A 20,571-nucleotide genomic window follows, 5' to 3' on the forward strand; every position below is an offset into this window, starting at 1 on the left:
AAATGTGACAGACCACACCAGTGAGTTCTTCAACCCCAGAAGGTCTACTTAGCGGCTATCGCTGCATGTCATGTTGGGTTTGATGACACTACGGTGGGGCAACACCCCCTTATTTGTAGGTTTATGAAGGGCACCCGCCATTCCCTTCTGATCACTAAAAGAGCTGTTCCAGAATGGGACCTCTCCATAGTGCTGGAGGCATTGTCTCAACAGCCTTTTGAGCCCCTGGGAGATATCTCCCTTAAACTTTTGTCTTTTAAGACAGCTCTGCTCATGGCCTTGGCTTCTGTCAAACGCTAACTCTGCCTTTATGCCAAAATGCTTCCCAGCATTCACTTGTGAGGTGATTGAGTTTTCTGCCTTTCATCCTCCAACATTCTCCTCTGCGGAGGATCAGAGGCTGAATGCTTTGTGTCCTGTTCGTGCCCTGCGGGTTTACATCAACAGGACCAGTCTATTCAGAAGGAGTGATCAGCTCTTCATTTCTTAGGCCCCCCTGAACACGGGGAGTCATATTTCTAAGTAATGCCTCTCTCATTGGCTCGTAGAAGCCATCTCTTTGGCATATGAATCCAAGGCAGTGTAACCTCCAGGGGGCCTCAGTGCACCCTCTACTAGAGGCATGGCTGTCTCTTGGGCTCTGTTTAAAGGGGTTTCCATAAAGGACATTTGTGCCACTGCAGGCTGGGCCTCTCCACATACATTTGTCAGATACTAGCAGCTTGATGTTACCCAGACATCAGTAGCTCATCCTGTTTTAGGTGTGGGCTCTTTGTAGCCTTTTGCTCTTAGGCCCTTTTTGCTCTTAGGGGCAGTTCCTTAAACAGAAAGTACACAATCCTGTCTGTCAAGCTAGACTTGGTGCAATTGAATGCTTCTACAGGGGTCTGGTGCTGATGCCTTTCCCATAGGTGGATCTCTCCGCTTGATGTTTCAGAGAACTGGGGTTACGAACAGTAACCTATTGTTCTCTGTGACACTAGTGCCACCTAGTGGAATTACAAAAATAAAGCATATTGCCTCAACAGGTAAAAGCGAACAGCAATTTAGTAAGCTAATACACTGTCTAGAGAGAATGCTATCATTTTGCTTATAATAACCCATCCAGTGTATTTGCACAGGGAGCATTTCACTCAGATATACATCAAAATAGGTAAGAAAATACAATCACAAATTCCTTTTCATGCCAACTTTAAACATTCCACACACATTACAATGACAGTGATGGACAATCTCCACTGACACATAGTGGGGTTCACTTGGGTCACGTAATCAAATAAGACAGTTTGTGATTGATCAAGTAATGTTTGATCATGAGTAAAAATTATAGTTGAAACCTGACAATTAAACATTAATTGATGAAATAATTGATGAATGTCTTTTCCCATGTAATGCATCAACCATGGTCCAACACTGGCTAAACAACCTCTGGCTCAGCCTGCTACAGTAGCCACTCCCCAAACACTCACTTTAGGTTGAGCTTCTTTGGGGGAGATAAACCTATTAATGGCATACTAATAGTACGCAATGAACAAACTCGGTTTAACAGAATGTACAAACAAACAAACACAAAAGTGAACTTAAAAATATATCAAATCGCCTTTCTCGTTACCAATACTGAATGTGATTCCATGGAAATAACTGAATACAAAAAAATTTGTAAGTATGTATTTACTTCTCTATCCATCTATTTATTTAACAGAGAGAGAACAAAGACACTGGAACAGCAGGAGTCAGTCCAGAGCATCACCTACAGCAGGAAAAGACTGAAAGTGAAAAAATAGAGCCTCTATTTCGGAGACTTAATCTTCACAGGGACAACAAACTGAGAGCTGCAGATGTTCTTCAGATAACTGAACATTCATTACAATCCCATGAGTCTTGTGCTGAAGAGGAACTGATTCAGACTTTCATACATAAACTACTGATGATGAACTACAGAGCAAGATACATTAATATTAACAAGGCCAGTGATCAGGATCAAACACAACAAAGAGACAATGACTCATCTGAAGATGAGGGCAATATTTTTGATTATGTTCCTGACAACACCCCTTTGTCAAAAACAAGCCAATCTGAGCGAATCCACCCGATGGATGTTCAAGTGGCTGTGTTTCTTTGTGCTGATGATTTCCTGAAGCAGCTGATGGTGACTAAACTGTCCCAGTGTCAGTACGCTCTGCCTCTGCTTGTTCCTGATCCATTCACACAACAGACTGAGTTTCCTCTCTGGACATTCAGACAAATCAGCAAGAGCTGGAAGATGAGAAACAACAACGAGATCATCAGTCAAACCCAGCCGATCTATAAGGCAGAAACTCCAATGGTGTTTTTCTTCAGGTTTGGCTCAGTGTCTTCATCCAAGTCTCAGCTGATGAACAGTCTGATCAATGAGAAACACAACACATTCTTCCACAGGAACTGCCCAGGCAGCAGCAGAACCAGAGTCCTGATGGATGGAGTGGTGGAGATAGCCTGGTTCTGCCCCTCTGGGAAAAACACTGATAAATTCACTAACTGTGTTGCGTTCTGTAATCTACACGGTGATGCAGGAGACCATGAGAAACAGCTGCAGATCCTCACTGAAATGGCCTCAGTCAATGTTGTTCTTCTACCGCGACTGGACAGGAATGACAGACATGCAGCAAAGATTCAAAACCTGTTCACAATCAAAAAGCCACTCATTTGTCTTCTTACTGAGGATCAATCAACTGTAATGAAGATGAAGAAAGGGAAATTTCAAATTGGTTTGAAATACAGAAATAAGTCAGATGTATCTGAAGAACTTAGAAGAACTATAAATGATTGTCTCTTAGAAACATCTTCTACTTTCAGACTTGAAGACGTGTCCAACCACTCAGACATCAGAGTAGATGAGAAAAATGATGACTGCAATAGAGGAAGAGAAGCAACAGAGCAGATGATGAGTTTACTGGAGAATAAAGATCTTACAAAAATCAAAGAATTATTTCTGCCCTGTCAGGGGAAACTGTGGCATCAGTGGTGCCAGAAGAACAAACAACTACATCGACCACAAGGAGAAACGATAGAAATGGAAGCAAGTGAAAATAAAGAAGAAATGAAGAAAATCCGGGAACAACAGCATGATTCTGTCATGAGTGAGTTTATGACGCTCTTTAATAAAGAAATGAACTCACATAATGAACATGAAAGGATGTTTTTTCTCAAATGGCTCAGAATCCTCCTGGATGAACATACATCAGCTGACCTTTCTGCTTTACATCATAAATATGATAAAACATGGTCAGCAGTCTTAGAACTGAAAGACAACAGAAATACATCTAAAGAACATAAAGCCAAACAAACAGAACTTGAGAGAATCTCTGAGGAACTTCAAGCTGCAACCTTTGGTTTGGAGCACATCATGAGGGAGATCGGTCAGATCTATGAATCATGTTCATCTGTGAAGAAGAACAAGAAAGACCTGCAGATTCACTTCTCTTCTCTCCCGAGTCTTGCAGCAGAAATGATGATCTCTGGATTTCCACTAGAGCTGATGGATGGAGATGCTGCTCATGTTCCCCTGGTCTGGATCTCTGCTGTTCTAGATCAGCTCATCCAGAAACTGGGAGACCAGCGAGTCTTTGTGCTTTCAGTTTTAGGGATTCAGAGCTCTGGGAAATCCACCATGCTGAATGCCATGTTTGGACTCCAGTTTGCCGTCAGTGCTGGCAGGTGCACCAGAGGAGCTTTCATGCAGCTGGTCAGAGTGTCAGAAGAGATGAAAAGACAGATGAAGATTGACTATATTCTGGTTGTTGATACTGAGGGTCTTCGTGCTCTAGAACTGGCTGGAAGATCAACAAGATATCATGACAATGAATTGGCCACATTTGTTGTTGGAATTGGAAATCTGACCTTGATAAACATCTTTGGTGAAAACCCATCTGAGATGCAAGACATTCTTCAGATCGTTGTTCAGGCCTTCATGAGGATGAAGAAGGTAAATTTGACTCCCAGCTGTGTTTTTGTGCATCAGAACGTTTCAGACATCACAGCTGGAGAGAAAAACATGGAGGGAAAGAGGCGACTGCAGGAGACACTGGATGAGATGACAAAACTTGCTGCTAAAGATGAAGTCTGTGATGCAGAATGTTTCAGTGATGTCATTAGATTTGATGTTCAGAATGATGTGAAGTATTTTGCTCAGCTCTGGGAAGGCAGCCCACCAATGGCACCACCAAACCCAAACTACTGTGAGAACATTCAAGAACTAAAGGAATCTATTCTTTTCCATGCCTCTAAATCACATGGAATTATGCTGAAAGACTTAACAGTTCGTATTGAAGATCTCTGGAAGGCTTTACTGAGTGAACGATTCGTCTTCAGCTTCAGAAATTCTCTGGAGATTTCAGCCTACAGGAAACTGGAGACAGAATACAGCAAATGGTCCTGGAGTCTTCGCAGTGCCATGATGGAGACTGAGAACAAACTACACAACAAAATAGAAAATGAAGTAATTCATGAGGTTGAGGAAAATGATCTTCAAACAGAACTGAAGAACACAAGTGAAGAAGTCGAAAAATCAATGTCAGAATTCTTTGAGAAAGACAAAGATAAAGACATACTGATTCAGTGGAAAACATCATTTGAAATAAAAATCAAAGATGTTCAGGGAAACATTGTGAGGGAAACAAAGAAGAAACTAAATGAGGTTCTTCAGCAGCGAGTCTTGAAGAAAGAGATTGATGCTCAGAAGACACATCGTGAAGACACTCTCTATGAAAAGAGCAAAGAACTTGCCTTAAAGCTAAAATATAAAACGAATGATGAAGAAACACTGAAGAAAGAGTTTGATTCCTTTTGGGCACAGTGGATAAAGAAGATAATCAAAGACACTCCTCCAATCAAAAACATTGACCTAATGAGAGATGTGAGAGAGATCCTCAGGGACGTCTATGGAAGTGTTTCTGTAGATCACTGGAGGGAGAGCAGTGAGTACAACAAAGTTGTCACTGTACAGAGTTATTCAGATTATGTACAGTTAAAAAAATCCAGTGGAATTATAAAACAGGTTAAACATGCCTTGAACTCAGCTAAAGAGATGCTTGGTTATGGTCCTTTATCTAATGAGGATGAAACCCAAATAAGATCATTTGTCACAGATGTTGTTCAGCAGACAGACAAAGAGATTCAGTCATTTAACATTTCAAAGATGGGCTACAACAAAAGCTTCATTCAACAACTCACAGGTTACATCAAGGCAAGAGTTGTAGAACATGAGGAAGGACGAGTGAAATATGTGTTCAAGAATGAATTCTTTGTGGATTTGGTTCTTTCCATCTGTAAGAGAGCAAACAATATGATCACTGACCAACACAAGATGTTTAGAGAAGCCAATGATCCTGTCATATATGTTGAGAAAAAGAGAGAAGAGTACTATAGTATTTTCCAGAAATACTGTCGTGGAGCAACATCAGCTGCCATATTTGGTGAGATCATCTGTCAGAAACTTAAAGAGCCCGTTGAGCAGAGTGTCTACAAGAAGACTGCTAGAGATCTGGCAAATGAAATGAGAACAGAATGTCCATCACTGGAAGGAAACAGATTAAAACTGGAGAAGCACATCCTGGAGACACTGGCAGAAGAGGAAGATTTTTACAAATATATGAACTACATTCATAATCCCAGAGATCACTTCAAGAGTTTCATCAGCGATGAAGTCAGTCGGTACATCACAGATAAGTTCAGTGACAGTGTTTTACCCAAGATGAAGGAGAATATTGAAGTCCTGCAGCAGAAGATCATGAAAGCAGCTCATGAATCTACTGAACATGTTCAAGTCAACAGTGGAGATGCTGGTTTGTGGTTGAAGAGTTTCACACAGCAGCTCTCAGATGTGCTGATCTTCTCTGAAAAAGACCTCAGTGGACTGAAACATGATGATGTTAATTTCAAACTCCTAGAAGATGTGATGAGAAAAGAACTTCCTGTGATAATGTCTGACAGTAGTTTCAAGACAAATGCTTTTAATGAAAAACTGGACTTAAAGTTCAGACCAGATGAGCTTCTGTTTTCTCATTTCTGTCAGTGTTGTTGGGTTCAGTGTCCATTCTGTGGAGCCTTCTGCACCAGCATCATAGAAAACCATCCTGGAGATCACAGTGTTCCTTTCCACAGAGTGAATGGAATTAAAGGATGGACTTACTATCAAACAAATGATCTCTGTACTGATTTTTGCACAACGTTAGTGACAAGTAGAAAAAGATTTCGTGTTTCAGATAAGTGGTTTCCATGCAATGAATACAAAGAAGCAGGAGGAGTTTATGCAGAGTGGGACATCACCCCTGACCCTCATGGACTGCCGTACTGGAAGTGGTTTGTGTGCAAATTCCAGGAAAACCTGGAAAATCGTTATAAGAAAAAATTCAAGGGTGACGGTGAGATTCCAGTTGACTGGAAAACGAACAAAAAACAAGATGCTATTCAGAGTTTGAAAAAGTTGATTGTTACAAACTAATGTAACAGATAAGACTTATACCCCCTTTTATACCATTGATTCAAAGAACAATCTAAAATATAAACATACAATTCCCCTTACATTATAAGACTCCAAAGCTGTTTCTTAAATAAGGCACTTGTTTACACTATTTTCCATATAGTGAATGGAACATAGTGCACTATAGAAAGGATAGTGAACAATTCAGACAGTATAAATATGCTTTCCACTTGGGGAAAATTGAAGGATTTAAGGATTCAGTAACACTTTAGAATAGGGAACACTTATTAACTATTAACTACGACTTTTCCCTCAATAAATTCCTAATTTGCTGCTTATTAATAGTTAGTAAGGTAGTTGTTACGTTTAGGTATTGGGTAGGATTAGAGATGTAGAATAAGGTCATGTAGAATAAGGCATTAATATGTGCTTAATTACTACTAATAAATGGCTAATATTCTATTAATATGCATGCTAATTAGCAACTAGTTAAGAGACCTTAAAATAAAGTGTTACCAAGGATTCTTAATAGCAACGTTTCAAGAGAGCAATAATACATTTCTGTTGTTTTATATTCCAATTTGTATTCATTTTTACTCGTTTTTTAAAATCATGAATTTATCCTTTAACAATTTTCCTAAATATGTCATTTAATCATATGTTTGTGTTATATTAAGACAGGGTTCCTCAGATCTTTCCCTGGAGGGCCAATCTGCTACAGAGTTTAGCTCCAGCCCTGATCAAACTCACCTACCTGTGATTTTCTAATGATCTTGAAGACACTGATTAGCATGCTCAGGTGTGTTTGATTAGGGTTAGAGATAAACTCTGCAGGAAAGCGGATCTTGTGGGCCAGATTTGAGGATCCCTGTATTAAGATATTTCTATGTATGCTTGTATCTTCAGAATACAGACTTGAATTATTGAAAGATACATTTAACATAATAAAGAATTTTATATTTTCCTGTCACTTAGGCACGGTGTATAAGATTTTTAGCTTTCTTCACACATTTCAGAAGACTTCTTACATTCTGCAGAGATCCAACTCCTCAGGCACATGCCACCACAAGCCATGATAGAAAGTTAAGGAAAGTAAGAAACCAAGAACAATATATGTCTTCCTTAGATGTAACGTTTGTCCTGTACATCGGCTTCGGAGAGAATACCATTATAATCTCCTTTGCGGTAGAAGCTGCTTACATGTGGACTAGCCACATGGGAAAAAGAGTAATCGTGAAGATATTGAATTAAAAGTAAATGCAGCTTTTGCTTTTTTAATCAGCATTTCCACATACATACTGCCCCTTATAATCATAAACTTTACTTACCAATTGTTTCATTTCTGCAAATCAGTATTTGTGAATGAATGACTTGCTCTACCTGTTGCTTTGGTCTTCATCACCACCTGCTGGTGAGCAACTAAAACAGCTGATGGAGAGCGAATAAAACAGCTGATGGAGATTATGCATATGTACTCTATTGCTGTAAAATATTATAGGCTGTAGTTTTAAAGAGACTGAATATTTTGGAAGTGAAGTCTGGAAGGTGAATATGGATTATTGAATTTTTGATAATGAAAATGTGTATGAAATGTTTTGAATTGAAATATTCACAGCTTTAACTATTGAATTCCAGCCCCTAAAAATGCAATCCCTGTAAATACAATGCATTAAAATGTAAGCACTGTTAATGCGATGCATTATTTTTTGAGTTTCATATGCTGATTGTGGTTGTTTGTCTGAACAATAATGCAGTTCAAAATGTTTAGTGCACAACATATTTTCAACATTCTTCAGAATATCAAATTGCCACAACACTATTGGATCTCACACAGCAGTATTACTGGATTCATGGTGCACAATGTAAATGTATTAACAACACATCACACTTGGTTAGACTTTAGATGAAATCAGAAAATCAGTCCACTTTATGTTGATCATGTTATTATCATCAAGGAGCCAAAATCACCTGATCTAATTTTTTCATTCCTTCTTTTGACAAATGTTTCATAACAAGCACAAGCACAAGTCAATGTGTCCAAAAAACTAGAAACACCATAATCCAACCAAGCTATTATTTTTAATAAACCATAAACAACTAAATCTCTGTTAAATCTCAATAAGAACTTTTGTGCATGTATGACAGAAATAAAGTCAAACTGGTTTGTAATAAGTGAAGCTTGTAATGATGTTTTTGTTGTTTAAATTAACTATCTAAATGAATGCACCCATTTAACATTTCTGCTCAATATAAAGGAACACGTAATGATATCAAAGCAGTTCAGCTGTCAGAAAAATCCAGTGGCGGGCCGTGCATTTCACATCTAGGCCTTCAGTTGCGTCCTACATGAATTAATCCACCTCTTAATACCATCATAATGATGCCACGGCTAGAGAAACCATAAATATTACATAAAAATGCAGTATAACAGGGCATTGCATCACAGACAGGTATCTCATGTAGCGAGAATGAATGCTATTACTAAAGCAAGAAACCCAATTAACACAATTCAACAAGTTGCCGCAGCTGTGCAACGCACTTCATAGCTGAAGCATTAACCTTACAAGGGTCATTCTACAGAAACGTCCAATTTTCTGTCCCTAGACTTTAAAGAAATATTACAATTGAAATACACATTAGGGTTACAATTTTTTTATATTTTAAAATGAAACAATATGTTATTTGAACAATTACACCTTCCTGAGCCGTCAATGTGGCATTATTATTTTTTTTATTAATTATATAGAATTCCAAGTACCACAAAACTACTCGTCCCCACAGCCATGTACAGCAGGAAAGTGCTTTATTTTGAGGTCAAAAACAGGATTTTCTACCATTTAAAATACAAAAGTCTATTCATAACTATCAAATATATGATATAAATGGCATAATAAAACAAAATGCCAAAAAAATATTATAAAATGTATAATGAAAACAGTGGTACAGTGGGGGGGGGTTTGCACACCGGGGCCGACTCACCACCGGTCTGCCTCTGTCAGCGCTGCGGCCGGAAGAAAAGACCAGTTAAAACAGCTCGACTCGGGAAACTGAAATATTCTTGCGGAAACTTAAATGTGGCTTTAAATCTGGCAAATAATATCAGATTACAATAAAGTGATAAAAAAGTCCAAAATAAAAATTAACCTACCATAGTGGTTTTTCATCTTCATGATGAGTCTTTCACAGATCCGTTGCCGAGGAGGTGTGTGGTTGTTTTTCGTGGTCATTTAGTACTATTGTATTTAGATTTACAGAAGGCGAATATTTTTCCAGAATGCACTGAAAATCTACAATAATATACTCAGGGGTGGATTAAGGCTGCAGCCTAGGCCAGCCTGTGCGTAAATCCACGCCTGAACATACTGTACACAGCGTATACAATAAGAAACCTGAGAAACAGTAATAATACTGTGCTGATTGCTAGCTCTGACTATACGTTCTCTGACCATCCAATCATACGACGAGAAAATGGTGATGTTATCGTACACCTGCTAGATGGCCCTGGTGCTGCCAGTTCGAAATCTGATTGGTTAAAGCAACAGTTTCGTTGCCATTGATTTTAAGCTACAGATGCCTGCACTGTTGATTCTGAAGGAATCTTTGACTCTGGCAACACGATTGCTGAAATATGATTGGATAAAAGCTCTAATAGAAATATACACTTCTGGAAGGAGTGCAACCGAGAGAAAAGCTATGAAATGAAGAGAATAGACCAGTGGTCACCAGTGTTGGGCTAGTTACTCAAAGAATGTAATATATTACTCATTATTAGTTACTCCTTTCAAAAGTAATATTGTTACTTTACTTATTACTTTCTGGCAACAGTAATTAGTTACACTACTAATTACATTACTTTTTCTTCACGTCCCACAGAAGTTGTAACTGTATCTATCTTCCACATAAAATTCTTCTAAAATGTTACAACATATTTCTGCCTCATCATTTGACCAAAATCCACATTGAATCACAGTCAGAAGTTATTACACTCAATAGTGATTGATAGTGTTGTATTATTACTCAGAAGTCATATGTAGATTTTACATACAGACCTGTGCCAAACTTATGGGAGTAGAGCATGTATAGATTTTTATCTTCACACCCTTACCATTCATTGTGATCACAGCAACAGTCTTCCCTGGGCTGACCCTCAATGACTCTGATGAACAACCACAAATTTTGTCAGGAATCTCCACAGGTACATTTTGTAAATAGGCCGTACTGAAAAAGATCAAACATGTGAATTAAGATCATTTGTATTGACTGAGTAATATAACAGTGTAATGGTTCAATGGTAATGAAGTACATTGCTGAAAAAGTATAGAAGAGATGCTCAAAAAGCTTCAATTCAATATCAAACAAAGATTAGACAAAAAGGCATTATTAAAATAGTAAAGCTTATGAGGCCTAACGATTCTCGGAATGAAATGTATGTTGTACACTCACAAACCCAACATAACTTACCACAATGGGAAAGAGCCTTATCTACAACACAAGTTGTTGGAGGCAGTGGCTGGTAGAACCCAGGAGTCGTGGCATCTCGGTTATGGAGAACATGTCTGGTGTGCATGCTGACATCACATTCAGCACAGTAGAAGGAGCGTGGTTGACAGTCACAACACCGGACAGCAGCTGGATTGCTCCCACACTGTTGGCAGATGTGTGTTGCCACATTTTCTTGTGCCACAGCGGTGTTCACCAGACGGGGTCTCTCTGCCCTCCACCTCTCTGAGAAGAGACTTTGTCGTGTGCTCCAATTCGAGGAAGCTGGGAGAGGATCTCTTGAGGTTCCAAGAGGTGATGCCTCATCATCTGAGGTATTGCTCAGTGAGTGCTGGAGATCTTGCAGAAAACACTCTGTTAAAATAGTATGGAATATTTAAAAACAACACTTTAATACAATAAAAAGTACTGCATGGAGTGCCTTTGACTATGAAAAGGACAGTATTCTGGCAAATTTAAAAAATGTAAATTTACAAAATGAAGTACACACCAACAGTATCTGGAGCAAAGGTCACCTCACAGTTAGTGTCAGGAGCATTGATGGGAGGATCAGTTTTCCGAATGTGATCAGCCGCACCAGATTTAAAACATTTTCAACTTGTCCCAAGGCTTGTGGCACAATTTTACCTCCCTTATAACCAGCCTGAAATGGCCAAAGCTCACTGTTTAATGTTTAGCTAGAGAGAAGGACTAGCAGACATTTTATTTCCCAAACTCAAATGTGGACAGTACAGTTACTTGCAGTTATCTATAAAGTGTCATAAACAGATGAAAGCAAATAAGAATGCTTGCTGTAGAAGCAGATCATTTAAAAAAGAAACAAGCTGGTTGGCTACTGACAACACACTCAGAACAAACACAGCCTTACCAAGACCACTATTTTAGTGTAGTTTATACTGCTTTACACAAATACTGTATGTAATCAATTTATTTTCATGTCAAAAATCAAATGAGTGGTTCTGGTTTGATTGTTTCCAACATATTCCTTGTTTGATACATTCATAAGTGCCTAATCAATGTAGATATTCAATGGATCTTGAATGAAAAACTATACTGACCCTTATTGGACTGATTCCTGCTTGATCTTGGCCTTGCATAGACAATGTTTCCATCAATGTCTCTCTTTCTCCAATGCACCCTTGGTTCAGGTGTCTTTACCGGTGCTGCTTCCTCCTCTTCCTGCAGCTCACCGAGCAAGTCATCAAGACTTTGGAGTTCATCATTGAGTTCTTGATGATCAACCAGGTTATCCAGCTTCATAAACTGTTCTTGGAGTTCTGAATCACTCATGGTGATGGGCAGAAACACAAACAGACAGAAAGACTCACAACAGAGAAGGACAGATACGACAACTAGAGAGAGAGACAGAGAGACAGCGAGCTACAGAGAGACAAGTACAGGTTAACAAGACAGACGTGGCTCTTAAAAGTGCCTTTGGTTTGTGTGTGTGTGTGTGTGTGTGTGTGGAGGGAGGTTAAAATAAAGGAGAATGTTGGAAGCTGGCAAATTTGAAGGACCTGATAAGAGAGGAAAAAAAATATTGAACTCCTTACATTTTTACCAGTATTTTCTTCGTCAGTGTTGGCAGATTGGGCAGTTTTGAGTTGTACTACGTGGAATAAAATGGGCTTGGACAGGTGACATTTTGATATTTCTGTTGTACTCTTCTATTTCTTTAAGGCAAATGACAGACATGGAAAATGAGAGAACACTTAATTTGCTTTATTATGCCATTTGATGAGCAAATGTTATTGTTGTAGTTATGAATTAATCTGTATAGTTTATTATTGGTAAGATTTGTGTGTTTACTATATAATTTTGTGTGGATTTTGATCAATTACTGGAAAACACACCAATCTGGCAACACTGTTCTTCATCTGAACATTTATAAATGGCTTTATAAAGTGTTGTGATTGAGCTAACTTACTGTAATATGGGTAACTGAACACCAACCTGAAGACACATCATATTTACAAATCATACAATCTCCTATGATATTATCCTGCATGATTATATGTGAAAAAAATAAACAAGCTTGAATTTAATTAGCTAACTTAAGCTAGCCGACTACACATTTGGTGCAGCCCGTTATATTTTTATAATATCTGCTGTCATTTACTGCATCACGAAACTGCTACCTTGCAATTCTTAAGGTTCTAAACACAACTTCTTGACCTGATTATACAGTTTTTGTTCCGTAAATGTAAGGATTGTTCCCCTCTGTATTAATTAACTGTTCTACTTACCGAGCGGGAAATCGCAGTGGACCTTGGGATCGCGCCTTACAATGAATAGATAAATAAATAATAGGTTGATTGCATCTCAGACAGCAACATAGTTTTGGCCCAGATCCAGCCCACATCTGGCCCGTGTAAAAATCCATGCGGGCCAGATGTGGGCCGGATCTGGGCCGACACTGCTTGCTGTCTGGGATCGCATTGCGCTGATTAATCACTGATTAACCAAACATAATCACAGCACATTAAATACGTTTATCATCATCAACAAGCCTCGACCAAAACACCAGCATTACGAGGAATACACTACTGCTGTTGCTCGCTGGAGCATTGTTAAAGTCACCGCTGAACGCTGTTTCACATACGCACTTTGATATCAGGCAACGAGTGGTTTTTAAAATAAAAAATCGGTTAAATATGACCTGGGGGACGCCAATCGTCTCGCCCTGCCATAACTAATTTATTGCAGCCTTTTCTTTTTTATTCCTATTTATCATAGTCTCGAGTCCCGTACACACTGCGGTCTGCTTTCCTGCACGTCAAATGTCAACGCCGCGGGCTCTGGTCAGAAGTCTATGGGAATCCCTGCAAGTTAAAACATGACGCCAAAGGATCCTGACCAAGCTTCAATATGTGACGAGTTGGGAGTGAGAACGTGTTGGATGTGGAGGTTAAAGAGAGTCAGTATTGGAGTGTTGGAGTAACTACAGCATCAAACCAGAGGAAGGGACGTGAATTCTTTTGCACTGATGTCTGGGGTGTGGTATGGATTGTGTGAACCATCTGGTTTTCCTCTCAAACAGAAACTTGAGCGTGTGAGAGTTGATCTGGACTATGACAGAGGAACGGTGTCATTCTCTGATCCTGTAACTAACACACATCTACACACATTCACAACCACCTTGTCTTGCCATTCTTCTGGTGTTATACTCATGACCCTCTGAGGATCTTACCGTTCGATTTTTAGTAAACGTTACACCTGTAGATCTGGCTCCACCTGGTTTAGTGGAGTCAAAATAACACGAGGGGGTGAGGAGAGGGGCATTGATTACAGTCAGAATCAAAAACTAAAGAACTCAAATATATACTCAAAATATATACTCAAGCTATAATAACCATTCCCTGTAATATAATAACTATTTTAACTGTACAAACTCCAGCATCGTCTTCAGCTTTATGTACAGCTAGCAGATGCAACCTGCTCCTTATTTCAGCCAGTTGTCCACTGAATGTTCAACAAAATACACATATATTATCATCATTTAGACATTAATTTGTTGCCAGAGATGGACAGGTTTCCTCAGCTGAGTCTGTTTTTTTTTTACTCCACCTGTAGTTGTTTTTTCTTTTCCACAGTCACATTTGGCTGCTCATGTGCTTTGAAATTATATTTAAAAAAACAAGCATTACTTAAGAAGAGCATTACTCTTTTCATCATATTCCTCCATAAATTGTTTTGGTCATAGTGTATTTATGATCATGACCAAATCTTTATTTCAGAAAAAAAAGAATAATCTATGGCCTCTAAGGGCTTAATGGATACATCTTTTAACAAAATCTGGCATTAACTGTCCAGTGAATGCTGTTTCTTATGCTCAGATCGCATTTTTAAAAAAAAGCTTATATTTCAGGTTGGTCCAGCCAATGCTCATGTATCATAAATGCATGTTTCTATGGTAAACAGAGCTTCTAACTATAGCTGCAGTGATGGGATGACTTTACCAATTGGTGATCGGCTCTTTTGTTTAGAAGGCGGGACTTAATCCTCTAGCTACCAGCATATATGGTAAAGGTAACGTTTACAAAAAGTGTGTGTAGTTCTATGTGATGCAGAACAGATGGAGAGACAGAAACTGGTTTGGTGTTTCTGACAATGACAATCAGTACGATAAGCAGACGTGTGTTTATTACCGTGACTTCAGCATGTGAAGAAATCATTTAGATAAAGATTTGATCATGACAGACACTGGAGAAACAATGTGAGCCTCAAACACTCTTACCAACAAATAAATAAAACACTTGCCAATATCTTCAGTCTTTTTTTATTATTGTTATTTAAAGTTCATTTTGAATGAATTTTGTTCAAATTTAACTTGAAGAAATCCTGACGTTCCTGTCTGACCTGTTTTAACAAACGCAAAGGTTTTAAGACATTTTACCTAATACACTTAACAGGAAGAGGCTGACTTGTTTCTCTTTTTCGTCATACTGACCGTTCTCAATTTCTGTGCAAGATCAAAAACGAAATAGCAATCAGGAAGGAAGACAAACACATTTAAGAAGAATTTTTGAGACATTTGTTTCTGAACAGACAGCAGATCTATTCATTTATTCATTTTTGAAACTATCATTCAGGAAGTGATAGTTGGAGCTCAGATGGCTTCCCTATCTGGAGATTTTTCTTGTCCTGTGTGTCATGACATCTTCAAGGATCCTGTTGTTTTATCATGTAGTCACAGTGTCTGTAAAGAATGTCTTCAACAGTTCTGGAGAACCAAGGAAACTCAGGAGTGTCCTGTCTGCAGGAGAAGATCCTCAAGAGATGATCCTCCTCCTAATCTGGTGTTAAAAAACTTGTGTGAGTCGTTCCTGAAGGAGAGAAATGAGAGGCTTTCATCAGGGTCTGAAGAGGTCTGCAGTTTACACAGTGAGAAACTCAAACTCTTCTGTCTGGAGGACAAACAGTCGGTGTGTTTAGTGTGCAGGGATTCACAGAAACACGTCAATCACACATTCAGACCCATCGGTGAAGCTGTTTCAACATGTAAGGTAAGACAGATTCATTTGTGAGGATTAAAGCTAAACTTCTCAAGTACCATTTTGCTGTGTGATAAATGAACATTACATAAGCCTCCAGGGATATAAAGATTCTGACTCATCAGTGAAGTTGTTCCATCGTGTAAGGTAAGAGTCTTTTGTCTCATGTGAAGAACAATAAATAGTCATCAATACAGATATTTATGCACTCATTATTTCTCTCTGCCATTTTACACAACTTCACATGACATATACTGTGCTGTGAAAAAAAGTATTTAATCAGGACTAGTTTTGTCTTATCCAGCTGAACACCATTATGAATGTAGTTTCATATAAGTAGGAACTACAGTGGCAAATACATTTAATATGAGATATACACAAAAACAGAAGAAATAAGGATAAATACAGGCAAACCTTTTCACAGCGCTATAACATATTCTTATCTTCTGTTCACTATGATCTGGTGTTTTATATATTTCTATATTTTTATTTTCTTCAATTCTAGGAGGAGCTCAGTACCACACTGAAGTCCTTTCAAGAGAAACTTAAACATTGTGAAAAAATGAAAGATGAGTTTGAGAAACAGTTCAACACATCAAGGTGAAGAAACAGAATCAAGAGTCATTTGATTCCAATTTATCATGACAAGCAGTAATCTGCTGCTGGATATGTGTCGGGTATCTGAGTTTATATCAGATATTAATGATGTGAAGTGTTGATGTGTGCTGACTGAGATGACTGAAGTGAATGTGTTTTGATTTCAGTCTCAAGCTGAGCACACAGAGCATCAGATTAAACAGCAGTTTGAGAAGCTTCATCAGTTTCTCAGAGATGAAGAAGAAGCTACAATCACTGCACTGAGGGAGGAAGAGGAGCAGAAGAAGCAGATGATGAAGGAGAAGCTGGAGGAGATCAACAGACACATCTCAGCTCTTTCACACACAATCAAAGACACGGAGGAGATGATGAAAGACAATGATGTCTGCTTTCTAAAGGTCTGATTTCAGATCATGTGTTGATTGATTGATTGAGTTGATGATAAATTGTGTGTTTGTTCTGCAGAAGTTTCCAGTCTCAATGGAAAGGTGAGTGATCTGCTGGTGTCTCTGGTCTCTCTGCTTCTGATCCAAATCCACTGCAGTTCTGATCCTGAATGTTCTTCCAGAGTCCAGATCTCATCACAGCCGGATCCACAGATGCCTTCTGGAGCTTTGATTCATGTGCCACGTTACTTGAGCAACCTGCCCTTCAGAGTCTGGAAAAAGATGCAGGACATCGTCCAAAACAGTGAGTCTAAACATGATCTGTGCTCTTACACATACACTAGAAATGATGCACGGGGGAAGATTTACAGATTTTGGCCTTATGTGCATTATAAGAATTTACCTGTTGATTGTGTCTCATCAGCTCCTGTCATTCTGGATCCAAACACTGCTCATCCTCGTCTCCTCCTGTCTGATGATCTGACCAGTGTGAAATACAGTGGGGACAAACTGCTCCCCAATAATCCAGAGAGATTTGATGATTATTACTGTGTTCTGGGTTCAGAGGGTTTTAACTCAGGAACACACTGCTGGGATGTGGAGGTTAAAAACAGTCGTTCCTGGAGTCTTGGAGTAACTACAGCATCAAACCAGAGGAAGGGATTCATTTCCCTTACCAATGGTGTCTGGACTGTGCAGTATGGACTGAATAAATGGGTTGGCTTTGGTGTTGAACAGGATCTTGAGTGTGTGAGAGTTGATCTGGACTATGACAGAGGAACGGTGTCGTTCTCTGATCCTGTAACTAACACACATTCACAACCACCTTCACTGACACCGTCTTTCCTTTCTTCTGGTGTTATGGACTTTCCTCTCTAAAGATCTTACCGTTCAATAGTCAGTAATCATTAAACCCATAGGTCTGGATCTTCCTGCTTTCGTCATGGTTCCAAAATTGAACAGTGCTGTTGATCTGAATATCAGTGCAGCTGTGATTGGGCCAAAAACAGAGGCCACATGCTGATCACATGACTGATATCCAGCACTGATATTGCCTTTATAGATTTAATTGTTCCAAAAGTAATGAATGCTTGTAAATTAGAATTCCGTTTACACATAAAAGGATTACAAAGCTGAGATGATAGCCTAACATCAGTCTTTAATTAATTAATCTGTGCAAATGAAGTACTGATAACCTAAATCAGGGTCTCAAACTCAATTCCTGGAGGGCCACAGCTCTGCAGAGTTTAGCTCCAACCAGCTCCAAATCACACCTGCTTGGAAGTTTCTAGTGATCCTTGATTAGCTGGATCAGGTGTATTTGAAGGATGGAGCTAAACTGTGCAGAGCTGTGGCCCTCCAGGAATTGAGTTTGAGAACACTGGCCTAAATGTTTCAAATGTTTTAGTCACATTCCTCAGTTAATTCTTTTTATTTAAAAATATATTTAAACAATTATATTTTTTAATTTAATCCTATCAAACAATCCCGTAATGTTGGCATGTTTTTGCACTGTAACATCACTTGTTAAAAAAGTAATAGAAAATGTTACAGTGGAGACTTACTGACATCTAGTGGTGCAATTGTGTTACTGAAGCCTTATTACCACAACCTGACCGTAGAAATAATAAACAACCCCGTTTGGCTCCATTCTGTGGTGTTGGATGTTAGTCAAGCCTGTTTATATATCTTTACCCTACGAATGTAGACTAATACTCTGTCTACACGCGACAAATCGAACGTTTTCAAATCCGTTTGTTCTGTTGTTGTTGTGGGAAACAGCGCGAACACGAACCTGTTAAAAACAACAACAACAACAACAACAAAAAACAATAGAAGCCCAATAGAAACCATCACAGAAATTCCAATGGTTTCCATTAAAATACCATTATAAACCATTAGCTTTTTCCAGTAAAACCATTACAAAATTCCTTTTTGTAGTGTGTTTTGGGCATTTTTCCAATACGATTTAACATCCCACCAATAGAATCCATCACATACCAGTAGACACCATTATAGTTTCCATTAAAACCAATACAATTCCCATTATAACCATTAAAACCATTACATTTTCTTTAATAGGGCAGGGATCTATTGTTTTTTTCAGCAGGGGTGTAATACATCAGAAATAGAACAATGTATTTTTGTTTAGTATAAACTTTTGCTGAATGACTGAAGCCCTATAAAGACATTAAAGTTACAAAAGACCATCCTATAATTTTATATTCAGTGTTTATTTCCAGAGAGGAATTAAAATTCTAAAGTCTAATCAGACACACGAATGAGCTCTTTAACTAAGAGCAACACTATTTCATCATCTGTGTCCAGTGCTGGGTAGTAACTGATTACATGTAATCTGGATTACTAATCAGATTTCAAACATTAAGTAGACCTAATTGTAATTAGATTATATTAAATACTTGTAATCAGTTACGTTTTTTTTTTTTTTTTTTTTAATTGATAAGCCTACATGATTACATATTATTTACAACAATAGCAATAAATTGTTCAGAATTTATTAATTTATCAATTTTTGTCATGCAATTTGGAAATAGGAATACAATTTCTAAGTAATTTACCCAGTACTGTCTGTGTCATTATTAGCATCAGCATCATCTTAACATATATGTATTGCTGGTAGATCATCGGATCAAACCTCATGTCACTGTGATAACATCATGAAACTCCACTCTTTTATGAAACTTACCAGGAAGTGACCAATAATGGTCACTCAATTCTAAACTGAAAGCGTTGCTTGCACCTCTGATTGACCATTGACCATTCAAGAAATCAGCAGACATACTGTAACTATGATTGGCTATGCAGCTCAATGCTATAGAAACACATTGAAAACAGAAACCCATTGTAAACAGAAACCTTTGATGCTCTTCAGAGCGCAAACACAAATACGCACTTGATCATATGCCAGATCTATTTCGCCAATTAATGTTATTAGAAGCCACCCCAGGTAACCTAGAAACACCCTAGCAACCACCCTAGAAGCCACCCCAGGTACCGATCTGTTTTTCCGTGTCTGTTCTTCTGATAGACTGTATTGCCTATAAAACATTCAAACTTTAATCTTTAAAACTATTTTACGTATTTCAAACTACTTCAAACTGAAAACCTTCAAACTTTATGGCTAGGCTTTTTCAAGCCAAACTTTACTATCTGGTTTAAAAATGCAATCTTTTACCCCGTTTAATCCACCTTATTTTTCCCGTAAGAGTGGGCGCATCCATTTGTAAATTTTATGTGCAAGGCTTCCGTTGCATGCAGCTATTTTTATCTGTACAAAACAGCTTGTTTTATCAATGTATGCAGCAGTTTCTTATTCACGTTCATATTAGCTTATTTCTCGCTCTCCTATACACTAATTTCAGTAACATTCATTAAATATTTTTTTTGTTACAGGCTTTAAGGTTATTGGCTGTGTTGTTTTCACAAGTTAGAATAATGGAGGGTTTTTGTCACATGGTGTTGTATCTGTTAGTATTTCACCTATTACATCCTCATATGACATGATACACGAGAAAATGTGAATAAAAAATAAATAAATATATAAAATGTGTGTGTGTGAATTTTGACATTGTATGGCAATGCCAGTGGCATTTGAGAGCTAGTGTGAACTTTA

The 20,571-nt window shown here is 38.3% G+C and overlaps 1 protein-coding gene and 1 pseudogene across 1 annotated transcript; both read left to right on the plus strand.

The window, feature by feature from the left end:
• Nucleotides 1–622: 622 nt before the first annotated feature.
• Nucleotides 623–6,481, plus strand: LOC131535729 (interferon-induced very large GTPase 1-like). Its single transcript, XM_058768285.1, has 3 exons — nt 623–706; nt 1,703–3,228; nt 3,304–6,481. Exons 1-3 carry the CDS (start codon nt 623–625, stop codon nt 6,479–6,481), a joined length of 4,788 nt encoding a protein of 1,595 aa, XP_058624268.1.
• A 9,527-nt stretch (nt 6,482–16,008) lies between these two features.
• On the plus strand, nt 16,009–20,460 carry LOC131537367 (E3 ubiquitin-protein ligase TRIM35-like; annotated as a pseudogene).
• Nucleotides 20,461–20,571: the final 111 nt, after the last annotated feature.

Source organism: Onychostoma macrolepis, chromosome 03 (genome assembly GCF_012432095.1).
Source record: "Onychostoma macrolepis isolate SWU-2019 chromosome 03, ASM1243209v1, whole genome shotgun sequence".
NCBI lineage: Eukaryota > Metazoa > Chordata > Actinopteri > Cypriniformes > Cyprinidae > Onychostoma > Onychostoma macrolepis.

Bases quoted from the DNA above. Each gene is read 5' to 3' on its own strand.
- LOC131535729 (XM_058768285.1), top strand. From the start codon at position 623: ATGGCTGTCTCTTGGGCTCTGTTTAAAGGGGTTTCCATAAAGGACATT. The intron at 707-1,702 runs GTCAGATACTAG...TTTATTTAACAG, and splicing joins GGGCCTCTCCACATACATTT to AGAGAGAACAAAGACACTGG. The intron at 3,229-3,303 runs CCTTTCTGCTTT...CAGAAATACATC, and splicing joins GATGAACATACATCAGCTGA to TAAAGAACATAAAGCCAAAC.